Below are 13,027 nucleotides of genomic sequence, written 5' to 3'. Positions count from 1 at the left end.
ACAGGTCCGTACATTGCTTAGAATTAAATTATTTGGGGTTTTGTTAGGGAAGATACTAAACAATATTTATTTATTTATATATTTATTTATGTTTAAATCTAAAATAAAATTACAAATTATTCCACCATATTTAGAGCAAAATAGTTATTCTCTTACCTCTTTTTGATGGCGCGTTTGTTTTACACTTATCGGTTGAGTCAACCCAACCCTTTTCCGGGGTATCATAAGTGTCGAACCAGGTTTCATCCAAGTAAATCCAATCCAAGTAATTGGCCTTTGTTGTTCTCTGTAAATCCTATTTTTTTCTAGATATTCCAGTCGCCATTTTCGAATTCTAAAAGATTCCATAAAAATTTGCCTTTTGTCAATGTTTTTAAATCTAAAATCCATGTGTTAAATACACTTCCGTAAGGTAGTTCTGCCACATTTAACACCGGTTTCATCTTTTTCAAGCCTCCTAATTAAGATATCTAATGTAGGCACGCTTTGTTCCTCGTATAACTGGTACACTGGAGAAAATGTCAGCATCACTTCTTTTTTTCTTCGTTGAAATGGGATTATTCGCAATTTTCCATACAGTTGATGTTGGAATTTTCGTCAATGTGACCATTTCTTCTAAAAATGCTTGCTTGCTGGCACCACGATCAATGAGAGTCAAATAAACATTGTTTATTACTTGCTTAGTTTCAATAGAATAGTGTTTTCTACATTTGGGCGGGAGCATCTCCTGAGGTACACTAGATTCGCACATATTTTGCATAATTCGCACACGATTCAACACACGCCTGTATTACACACGAAATAAGAATGATTACTAATTACTTACACTAAGTAGTATACCAAACCAAAGAATAAACACAGGTAGGTATAAAATTATTTTCTATTACGGACCACAATTTTACCTGAATTTAAATTCCGAAACAACCCTTGGATAATCCCATTCAAAAGGTCACTTTCTTATATCTATGAACAGACCATACCCTTTCATAGCGTTTTACGTACATTTTTAAAATAATGCTATAATTTGTATGCTATGGAAAATTTGTTTCCATGAAAATATTTCCAGAGTAAATAATGATCCAATATAAATGTTGTCTCCTTCCAAATTTTGTATTTAACATTTTAGAAAAAAAATACAAAAGTTTAGATTAAAAATTACATACACACAAGGTGTGCCAAAGAAAGCTTAGTATATCTTTTTTTTTTCAAATTGGAAGTCCTAAATAATTCATAAAATGAAAGGTCCCTTTATAGTGATTTCAAAAATATATTACGTTTTATAGTATTTTTTTACAATAAGGCCAGTATTAGCCAAAAATAAAATCGCCAATTAGTTGACCATTCATCGTCACGTCAAAAGAAAGGAAAATTTAAAATGCTGATAGGGTCGGCGAATATATTACCTAAAAAATTATAGATAATTGTAATATGTAAGCCTTCATTTATTGACTTCCGTTTTCTTGAACACTTAACACTTAACTTATCAAAAGCTTCATTTATTTCACTTCTAAATACATCTTTTTTTTTACAATTGTTCTGGACTCTGCTGACGTTTCGTCAATTATCTTGTCGACTATCTCAGAGCTCAACTGAAATAGGAGCTACGAAGAAGCCAACAGGATGATCGGCGAATCGGCGTTTAATTCGTCAGCAACCGTCACAGTAGAAATCCAAAAGATTTGTATATTTTACATCTATTAATTAAATATTCTGTAACAGGAGCAACATTTTTGATAGCTTCCCTTATAATTCTTAAACTCTTAAAAATGGGCGCGATATTTTGAATATCTTCTAGTAAATAGGTATATATTTTTTTTGTAATGTATTCGCTGACCCTAATTGCATTTTTGTAATTTTTTTTACATACAACAATAACATTTCGAATTTTTTGTCAATTGAAAAAAACAACGCGTTGGCATGACGCATGGCCAACTAAATTACGATTTTATTTTTAGTATTGAAATCACCGTAAAAGGTTCTTTCTTTTTATGAAATAATATACAGGATTTATATTTGATATATTTTTCAGGCACACCTTGTCTATAAATAAGTATGTAATATTAAATCTGCACAACAAAACCTGCAACTTTTGTCTAATACTGTTTTTTTCAAAATGTAAAAAAAGACTAGGGGGGGGGGGGTAATATTTATAATGGATCGCCAGTTAGCTTTTTACGTAGAAGTTAATGGCATAAGTATAATAATGTTAAAACGAATAGTTTTAAGGTTATCAAAAAAAAACAACGCGTTGGCATGACGCATGGCCAACTAAATTACGATTTTATTTTTAGTATTGAAATCACCGTAAAAGGTTCTTTCTTTTTATGAAATAATATACAGGATTTATATTTGATATATTTTTCAGGCACACCTTGTCTATAAATAAGTATGTAATATTAAATCCGTACAACAAAACCTGCAACTTTTGTCTAATACTGTTTTTTTCAAAATGTAAAAAAAGACTAGGGGCGGGGGGTAATATTTATAATGGATCGCCAGTTAGCTTTTTACGTAGAAGTTAATGGCATAAGTATAATAATGTTAAAACGAATAGTTTTAAGGTTATCAACAGAAAAAAAGTTTTTTACTATGTGGGATACCTGTATATTTTTGAATTATTGAAAATGTCTCAAAATTGCCTTGCCAAAAATATAGCGTACTTTTACTTTACTTAGTACACTTTGAAAAAGGGTACTAATACTTGCCAAATTGTAATTTTCGCTATTAATACTTAAAGTATGAATTTAGTTTTTCAAATAAATGAGATACTTCTTTTTATAAAAACCAAGAATACAGAGAGAAAACAATCTCTTAAAGATATTTTGAAAATATTGTAATACAACGTAATTACTAGTAACCGGTTTGAGAAGAAAAGGCCAAGAAACTATACATCAAATAGCGATATGATGTTGGCTCGGAATAGTCGTTTTAAAGCCCTTTTAAAATAATTAACTGAAAAACAGTACTGATGACAGTCACTAATATTAGACTTTAAAAGGATAACAAATACAAACACGCCACACATTTCTGAGAAAATGTCACTGAGTACAAGTTTTCTCATCATTTTATATGAGCTATCTAAAGGATTAAAAAAAACTTAGATGTCTTTACAGCCAACAATTACAATTTGATAACTACAAGTACGAATTTTAATTCTGTATTACAGTAACACCTAAAATTTGCTTGTTCAAAATTATAAGCATGCTATATTTTTGGACAGTAATTTTTCTGATGATAAACATTAAAATTTACTTTTCCAAATAATTGAAATGATTAAATTCCTCGTAAAAAGGTGCTTTGAATATGTTTCCAAAGTTCCAAAGTAAAAACGTTCACTTGCGTTTCGTTTTTACTATATAACTACTGAAGATATAGAGGCCCTACTTGTGTCGATAATACAGGAACTTATGAAGTAACTATGAATTTTTTTTTTCAAGGTGCGTATGCGCGAGATTTAAAATCTCGTTTTTAACCAATAATCTTCGTCAATCGTCAATACGATACGGTATTCTTATGACAATATTGTCTTAATATATGCCCAGCTTTGATTAAATGTTTTTGGAAAACGATTAAGTGTGTGGAAGTCGCTGTTTAGAAAGAAAATGGCACAAAGTGCTGGTTAGTGGGCGAAATGTTGATACATGCGCGGAATATTCATTACCTTCTCTATAAAAATATCGATGCCGCTTACGGCGCATCAAGTTTTAACGTAGTAACTATTAGCTATAGCTATAGCTAGTTTTGAGTTCGTAACACTTGAATTAATTAATTAAATTGAAATTGTAAGCAAATTTAGTGATCTTCCGTTGAATGTAGGTGATTTCGAGAAACGAACTCCCGAAAAATGGCAACCTGTTGAACGACCTGTCCCGAAGAAACCCCAGGACAACTTACGCCCCGAGGGCGACTTCGAACGTCCCCAAAAACCAGGCTACCAACCTGCGGAACGACCGAAGCAAAAGAAGCCAGAAGATAACCTGCACCCCGAGGGAGAGTTTCCCAAAAGAGCCCACGAACAATGGAGACCAGGAGACAGAGCACCCATAAAGAAACCCCAAGATAACCTGCATCCTGAAGGCGAATTCCCCAAAAGACCTCACGAAGAATGGAAACCTGGGGATAGAGCACCAGTCAGGAAGCCTCAGGATAACCTACACCCTGAGGGCGACTTCGAACGCCCTCAAAAACCTGGCTACCAACCTGCGGAACGACCGAAGCAGAAAAAGCCCGAAGATAACTTACGACCAGAAGGTGAATTCCCTAAAAGACCTCAAGAAGAATGGAAACCTGGAGACCGAGCTCCAATCAAAAAACCCCAAGACAACCTCAGGCCGGAGGGAGACTTTGAGGTGCCCGAGCCGGAAAGATGGGTAAGCAAGTCGAACACCGAACGTTGGCGTCATTTTAAAGGGTATTTTGGTAGATCCCAGCAGAGAAATCGATACCCAAACGGCCCGAGGACAACCTTAAGCCGGAGGGAGAGTTTTTGAGGCCGGACAAACCGGAATACAGACCAGCAGAACGACCCATTCAGAAGAAGCCCCAGGACAACCTAAAACCCGAGGGCGAGTTCGTTAAGAGGACCGTCGAAGACTACCGCATCATTCGTGGGGATCGCGCGGAAATTATACGCCACGAAGACAACATAACCTTAGAAGGAGAGTTTATCGGTGAGTATTTATTTTAATTTGTTGGGAATATTCGATAGCCTCGCCTAATTTTGGTAAGGTAAGTAGGAGTCACCGGCACATTTTACAGCAAGATCATAATAAAAATTATCTTCTGTGATGTCTACCATAGAATGAGAACTGGTTACTTTAATTGCAGATACCACAACCTCGAGATCGGATTTTACCGGCGAGCTGGTGCCGAGACCGAGTCCTGTGAGACGCAACACCTTCACCAAAGTCGAAGGCGACTTTACCTCAGAGACGACCTCCAAGACCGAATTTATCGACTACAGCACGACTGTCGAACGTACCAGCGTTGAAAAGAGACGCGACAATCTCGTGCTGGAAGGTGACATGACCTTCGATACGTCCACCACTGTCGAGTACACCGAGAAAGTTCCCCATGTGGAACGTAGGAGACGTACGTGGACTAAAGATGACGTGGAGAAGTTCTACTCTACGGAGAACACCGAGATCTCCACCACAACGAAGGACGTCTACAAAACGTTCGATACCACCGACCTTAGGCAGACGGTGGTGGTCCATCGGGATAACTTGAGACCCGAAGGACAATTCGAGGGCACTCCTAAGTCTAAAGAGGACTTCGTGCCCAAATTGACTGAACGACCCACTCCTCGAAAGCCTCAGGATAACCTCCGTCCGGAGGGCGATTTCGAGAAGAGAACTCCGGAGAAATTCGTTCCCGCTGAAAGACCCAAGCCAAAGAAACCTCAAGATAACCTCAGACCGGAAGGTGATTTCGAACGTCCGGAAAAACCGGGTTACAGCCCTTCGGAAAGGCCCAAACAAAAACGCCCTGAAGATAATTTGAGACCAGAGGGTGAATTTGAGGTACCGGAGAAGCCGAAATATAGACCGGGTTATAGACCGAATCCGGTTAGGCACGAAGATAATCTGAGACCTGAGGGAGACTTCGAAAAACGCACCCCAGAGAAATTCGTGCCAGCAGAAAGGCCAAGACAGAAACGCCCAGAGGACAACTTAAGACCTGAAGGGGAGTTTGAGAAACGCACACCTGAAAAGTTTGTACCAGCAGAGAGACCGAAACAAAAGAGACCGGAAGATAATCTTAGACCAGAAGGAGATTTTGAAAGACCGTCACCAACTAGAGTTGGTCCCGGTGAAAGAAGATCCCCCATTAAGCACGATGACAATCTCAGACCTGAAGGAGACTTTGAACGGCCGGAAAAACCAGGATATCGACCAGCCGAGAGACCTACACCCGTCAAACCTTCAGATAATCTCAAACCTGAAGGGGAATTCGAGAAACGTACTCCGGAAAAGTTTGTACCAGCAGAGAGACCAAAGCAAAAGAGACCAGAAGATAATCTCAGACCTGAAGGGGAGTTTGAGAAACGTACTCCTGAAAAGTTTATACCAGCAGAGAGACCGAAGCAAAAGAGACCGGAAGATAATCTTAGACCCGAAGGAGATTTTGAAAGACCGTCACCAACTAGAGTTGGTCCCGGTGAAAGAAGATCCCCCATTAAGCACGATGACAATCTCAGACCTGAAGGAGACTTTGAACGGCCGGAAAAACCAGGATATCGACCAGCCGAGAGACCTACACCCGTCAAACCTTCAGATAATCTCAAACCTGAAGGGGAATTCGAGAAACGTACTCCGGAGAAGTTTGTACCAGCAGAGAGACCAAAGCAAAAGAGACCAGAAGATAATCTCAGACCTGAAGGAGATTTCGAAAGACCATCACCGACTAAAGTAGGCCCGGGTGAAAGAAGGTCACCCATAAAGCATGATGATAATTTACGACCTGAAGGAGACTTCGAACGGCCTGAAAAACCAGGATATCGTCCAGCTGAGAGGCCTACACCCATCAAACCTTCCGATAACCTCAAACCTGAAGGGGAGTTTGAGAAACGAACTCCAGAGAAGTTTGTACCAGCAGAAAGACCGAAGCAAAAGAGACCAGAAGACAATCTCAGACCTGAAGGAGAGTTTGAGATACGTACTCCTGAAAAGTTTGTACCAGCAGAGAGGCCGAAGCAAAAGAGACCAGAAGATAATCTGAGACCAGAAGGAGATTTTGAAAGACCGTCACTAACTAGAGTTGGTCCGGGTGAAAGAAGATCCCCCATTAAGCATGATGACAATCTCAGACCTGAAGGAGATTTTGAACGCCCGGAAAAACCGGGTTATCGACCAGCTGAAAGACCTACACCAATTAAACCTTCAGATAACCTCAAACCTGAAGGGGAGTTCGAGAAACGTACTCCAGAAAAGTTTGTACCGGCAGAACGACCGAAGCAAAAGAGACCAGAAGACAATCTCAGACCTGAAGGAGAGTTTGAGAAACGTACTCCTGAAAAGTTTGTACCGGCAGAGAGGCCGAAGCAAAAGAAACCAGAAGATAATCTGAGACCAGAAGGAGATTTTGAAAGACCATCGCCAACTAGAGTTGGTCCGGGTGAAAGAAGATCTCCCATTAAGCACGATGACAATCTCAGACCTGAAGGAGATTTTGAACGCCCGGAAAAACCGGGTTATCGACCAGCTGAAAGACCTACACCAGTTAAACCTTCAGACAATCTCAAACCTGAAGGGGAGTTTGAGAAACGTACTCCGGAGAAGTTCGTACCAGCAGAAAGACCGAAGCAAAAGAGACCAGAGGACAATCTTAGGCCTGAAGGAGATTTTGAAAGACCATCACCGACTAAAGTTGGTCCAGGTGAACGGAGATCCCCTATAAAGCACGATGACAATCTCAGACCTGAAGGAGATTTTGAACGTCCGGAAAAACCAGGATATCGACCAGCTGAAAGACCTACACCACTTAAACCTTCAGATAACCTCAAACCTGAAGGGGAGTTTGAGAAACGTACTCCGGAGAAGTTCGTACCAGCAGAAAGACCGAAGCAAAAGAGACCAGAGGACAATCTTAGGCCTGAAGGAGATTTTGAAAGACCATCACCGACTAAAGTTGGTCCAGGTGAACGGAGATCCCCTATAAAGCACGATGACAATCTCAGACCAGAAGGAGACTTTGAACGTCCCGAAAAACCAGGATATCGACCAGCTGAAAGACCTACACCCGTTAAACCTTCAGATAACCTCAAACCTGAAGGGGAGTTCGAGAAACGTACTCCGGAGAAGTTTGTACCAGCAGAGAGACCGAAACAAAAGAGACCAGCAGACAATCTTAGACCTGAAGGAGATTTCGAAAGACCATCCCCGACTAAAGTTGGTCCAGGTGAAAGAAGATCCCCAATAAAGCACGATGACAATCTCAGACCTGAAGGAGACTTTGAACGTCCGGAAAAACCAAGATATCAACCAGCTGAAAGACCAACACCCGTCAAGCCGTCTGATAACCTCAGACCTGAAGGGGAGTTTGAGAAACGTACTCCGGAGAAATTCGTACCTGCCGAAAGGCCCAAACAGAAACGTCCAGAGGATAATCTTCGACCAGAAGGTGACTTTGAAAGACCCAGCCCTACCCATATTGGACCTGCAGAGAAGCGGACACCCATTAAACACGATGATAATCTTAGACCTGAAGGTGACTTTGAACGACCTGAAAAACCAAAGTACCATCCTGCCGAAAGACCAGTTCCGGTTAAACCATCCGACAACCTTAAACCAGAAGGAGAGTTTGAGAAACGAACTCCGGAGAAGTTTATGCCTGCAGAAAGACCAAAACAAAAGAGACCAGAGGACAATCTTAGACCTGAAGGAGAGTTTGAAAGACCTTCACCAACAAAAATCGGTCCGGGTGAAAGAAGATCGCCGATTAAGCATGATGACAATCTCAGGCCTGAAGGAGACTTTGAAAGGCCTGAAAAACCGGGATATCAACCGGCAGAGAGACCTACACCAGTCAAACCTTCTGATAATCTCAAACCTGAAGGAGATTTCGAAAAAAGAACTCCCGAGAAGTTTGTACCAGCGGAGAGGCCGAAACAAAAGAGACCGGAAGACAATCTTAGATCTGAAGGAGATTTTGAAAGACCGTCACCAACTAAAGTAGGTCCATGTGAAAGAAGGTCTCCCATTAAACATGATGACAATCTTAGGCCGGAAGGGGACTTTGAGCGACCAGAACGACCAAGATATCAACCATCAGAAAGACCAACACCAGTTAAACCTTCTGATAATCTCAGACCGGAAGGAGAATTTGAGAAGCGCACTCCAGAGAAGTTCCTACCAGCTGAAAGACCGAAACAGAAACGTCCAGAAGATAATCTCAGACCGGAAGGAGACTTCGAAAGACCGACCCCAACAAAAATCGGTCCCGCTGAAAAGAGAACGCCAATCAAACACGATGACAACCTTAGACCGGAGGGAGATTTTGAAAGGCCGGAGAGGCCCAGATATCAACCCGGGGAAAGACCAACACCAGTTAAACCATCGGATAATCTCAGGCCTGAAGGGGAGTTTGAGAAACGTACACCGGAACAGTTTGTACCTGCTGAACGACCGAAACAGAAACGACCTGAGGACAACCTTAGGCCTGAAGGAGATTTTGAGAGACCATCGCCAACTAAAGTTGGTCCAGGCGAACGAAGGTCCCCCATTAAGCACGATGACAATCTCAGACCTGAGGGAGATTTCGAACGCCCTAACAAACCAGGATATCGACCAGCTGCGAGGCCGACGCCAGTGAAGCCTTCTGATAACCTCAAACCTGAAGGAGAGTTTGAAAAACGAACTCCGGAGAAGTTTGTACCCGCAGAGAGGCCAACACAGAAGAGACCAGAAGATAATCTCAGACCAGAAGGAGATTTTGAAAGACCTTCACCAACGAAAGTTGGACCAGGTGAAAAAAGATCGCCCATCAAGCATGATGACAATCTCAGACCTGAAGGAGACTTCGAACGGCCTGAAAAACCAGGGTATCGGCCAGCTGAAAGACCTACTCCCGTCAAACCTTCTGATAATCTTAAACCTGAGGGCGATTTTGAGAAGCACGTATCAGAAACGTTCGTGCCTGCCGAGAGACCGAAACAGAAGAAACCGGAAGACAACCTTAAACCGGAAGGTGAGTTCGAACGTCCGGAGATCAAAGAAATCGGACCCGCCGAAATTCGAAGGCCTATCAGGCACGAGGACAATCTGAGGTCGGAAGGAGACATGAAGATCACTAGACGGGATGACTACAATGTTGTGCGCGGTGAGAAAGTAGAAATCGTTAGGCATGAGGATAATCTGAAGATGGAAGGGGAGTGGGACATCCGCAGGAGGGACGACTTCTCCAAGGTCACCCATGTAGATCGGGCTCAAATAGTGAAGCATGAGGATAATCTGCACATGACTGGTGATTTCATCGATACCAGAACGAGAGACGACTACAGAGTCGTCAGGGGCGAAAGGGCGGAAATAGTTAAGCACGAAGACAACCTGAAGGTGCAAGGCGAGTTCGTGGACACCCGCACAAGGGACGACTACAGGGTGGTGAAAGGAGAGCGAGCTAACGTTATCTTGAGGAAAGATAACTTGAGAATGGAGGGTGAATTCAATGAGTACAAGAAAAGAGACGAGTTCTCCACACATACTGAGAGAGTACAGATCGTACGACATGACGATAACCTGAAGCTCGAAGGAGATTTCGATAGACCCACTCCGACCAAGATTGGACCAGGCGAGAAACGTCGTCCTATCAAACACGATGACAATCTTCATCCCGAAGGAGACTTCGAGCGACCATCACCCACCAAGGTGGGCCCTGGTGAAAGAAGGTCTCCCATCAGACACGAAGATAACCTTCATCCTGAAGGTGATTTCGAGCGACCAGAACGACCCGGATACCAACCTGCAGAACGACCAACTCCCAAGAAGCCACAAGATAACCTGCGCCCTGAAGGTGATTTCGAAAGACCTTCTCACAAACCTGTGGGCCCGGGCGAGCGAAGAACGCCCATCCGGCATCAAGACCATTTACACCCAGAAGGAGATTTCGATAGACCCGACAAGCCCAAGTTTGTCCCTGCTGAGAGACCAACTCCCAAGAAGCCCCAAGACAACCTGCACCCTGAAGGTGATTTCGAAAGACCTTCGCAGAGACCTATCGGTCCTGGCGAGCGAAGGTCACCCATCAGACACCAAGACAATTTGCACCCGGAAGGAGATTTCGAGAGACCCGAAAAGCGCAAGTTTGTCCAAGCTGAAAGACCCACTCCCAAAAAGCCCCAAGACAATTTACATCCTGAAGGTGACTTTGAGAGACGTACTCCCACCAAAGTCGGTCCTGGTGAACGAAGGACTCCTATCCGGCACCACGAAAACTTAAAGCCAGAGGGTGACTTAGAGGTACCTCAAAAACTAGGTTATCAGCCCACGGAGCGGCCGACGCCAAAGAAGCCCCAAGATAATTTGAAGATAACGGGCGAGTTCCAAGATACCACCGTGTCCAAGTCTCAATATACCGTGGTGAGAGGAGAGAGAGCTGAGATTAAGAAGCATGAGGATCATCTGAAGATCGGCGAAGGCAAAACAGAGTACGTAACTACGTCCAGGACTACGTATGAGCCGTCTCCAAGAAAATCACCTCCCAGAACAACGGTGGTAGATAAACGCAGACACATGGAGTCGCACATAACTCTGGGAGACGACAAGACCCTGATGCAAACCACTAACCAGACCAATTACAATACTTATGTGAGGAAGGTTGACAAAAAGGACCGGCGGGAATCTAGGGAAATAGTGGACACCAGCAAAAAAGATGTCCAGAGGCGAGAGTCCACTATCAATAAGCAAGAGCTTGTGGAGAACAATGTCGTCAACCGAGCGGGTAAACAAACCACCGACGTATCTACGGACGTAAAGACTTTGCATGATGGTACTGTCGTAAAAGTGACTCGCACGGTTACTAGGAATACTGGATCGGCGGTAAACGAAATCCGCAAGTCGTCTTCCCAAACCCACGTGCAGGAAAGTACGAAACACACCGAAAACGTTAACGTCATCAGGCAGAACAACATCGTCCATTCCAGCAGCCAGTCGGACGTGTCGAAACAGGTTACACAGAAGAGCTCAGCTCAGCAGCACCATCGAAAGAACGTCATCAGTTCGGAAGAGATCAGCAACCAAATTCTGCACCGTAAAGGTCTCCACACATCTACCGAAGCATTACACGCCACCAGCGCTTCCGCCTTGGACATGAGGAAGTCGGTGTGTAACATCCACGATCAGGGCCGTACCGTAGTAAATACCGACAGGCAGAGTTTGAGCTCGATCCACAGATCGCACCAGGAGAATACCGGGGCATTGAAGAAGAGCCAGCAGTTCTCCACCAATTACCAGATGGTGGAGCGTCCGCAAAAGATCGTGCGCAAGGATAATCTTTCGGTGGGGGGTCACTTTTACGGCCAATCAGAGGCCAAGGCCTACGGGGAGTTTACGAAACAGCAGAACATCCAAAAGGTGGAGAGGGTGACTAGACGATCGAATATATCAAATATAACATTGGGGGATACCAACGTGCACGTGGTGACGTCGTACAAGAAGGAGTATGCCCCGAGGAACATCGGGCCTTGTCCTGCGGTCTTGGTAGACTCGCCCAAGGGACCATTCAAGCACACCAGAGACACCAAGTCTCATAAGTTCTACATGCCGATCGTGACGAAGTAGATTTAGTTTTTGTACCACTAGAGGTTTAGGATTAGAGACTATTTAATCGATTTCTAACATTGTGATACGAGTTGCATATTTTTTAGCTAACCGACGAGATAATTGACGCGCTTGTGGTATTTGGGTTTTATGCTTTGGGATATCGTGCCATTCCGGACAGTCGCGCTCGCCCGCACCTGCGTAAAACCCGCCCCTCCCAGAATGGTTCTAATATAGTTGTTATATATACATATATATCAGTTTTTCTGTTTATTTATTTTATTTTCTTTAAATAAATTTTGGTTTTAAAGGACTGAGGAGCGTGTAGTTTTTTTTTTGCTAGATCGGAAAATTTTGTATCTCTCGGGGTTGCATATTCCGGCCAACGCGATCTTGCAAGAGCAAGGGGCGTGAATTGGCAAAACGAATGTAGGGAAAGGCGGTGTCCCACCGCCGGGTAGGGAGACTTATCTGGACGGCGTGGGACGTTTTGTAATTTTTGTGAGGTGAAATAAACAGGTGTTTAACGAAATTGGTGTATTTTTCTTTTTATAACCATCACGAAAAAGAAATTAACATAAAATATAACAATAACATTAAAGGCTATTTTGTTTTATCGGTCCATTTTTAACACAAAAGTTATTAGAAATACTAAAAGGATGTCGAACTTCCATTGTCTTTATTTTTAACTTACACAACGTTTCGGACAGTTGTATCACTACCCGTTATCAGGTGTAAACTAAAATTAATTCTAAGACTACAAGGTTTATAAA

The 13,027-nt window shown here is 42.7% G+C and overlaps 1 protein-coding gene across 2 annotated transcripts in view; it reads left to right on the top strand.

The window, feature by feature from the left end:
* The window catches only part of LOC132708294 (titin), a 61,586-nt gene extending 48,800 nt beyond the window's left edge, over positions 1 to 12,786 (top strand). For both annotated transcript variants that reach the window (XM_060680531.1, XM_060680532.1), the window contains exons 6-8: positions 3,817 to 4,370; positions 4,424 to 4,670; positions 4,828 to 12,786. In XM_060680531.1, the coding sequence (XP_060536514.1) occupies positions 3,817 to 4,370; positions 4,424 to 4,670; positions 4,828 to 12,275 (8,249 nt within the window). In that variant the 3' untranslated portion in view covers positions 12,276 to 12,786. The remainder of the gene's footprint in view (positions 1 to 3,816; positions 4,371 to 4,423; positions 4,671 to 4,827) is intronic.
* The last annotated feature ends 241 nt before the right edge of the window (positions 12,787 to 13,027 follow it).

This window comes from Cylas formicarius, unplaced genomic scaffold (assembly GCF_029955315.1).
Source record: "Cylas formicarius isolate icCylForm1 unplaced genomic scaffold, icCylForm1.1 PGA_scaffold_10__41_contigs__length_53128322, whole genome shotgun sequence".
NCBI lineage: Eukaryota > Metazoa > Arthropoda > Insecta > Coleoptera > Brentidae > Cylas > Cylas formicarius.
Note: the sequence above shows the minus strand (reverse complement) of the source record. Positions and strands in the feature narration are given on the sequence as shown.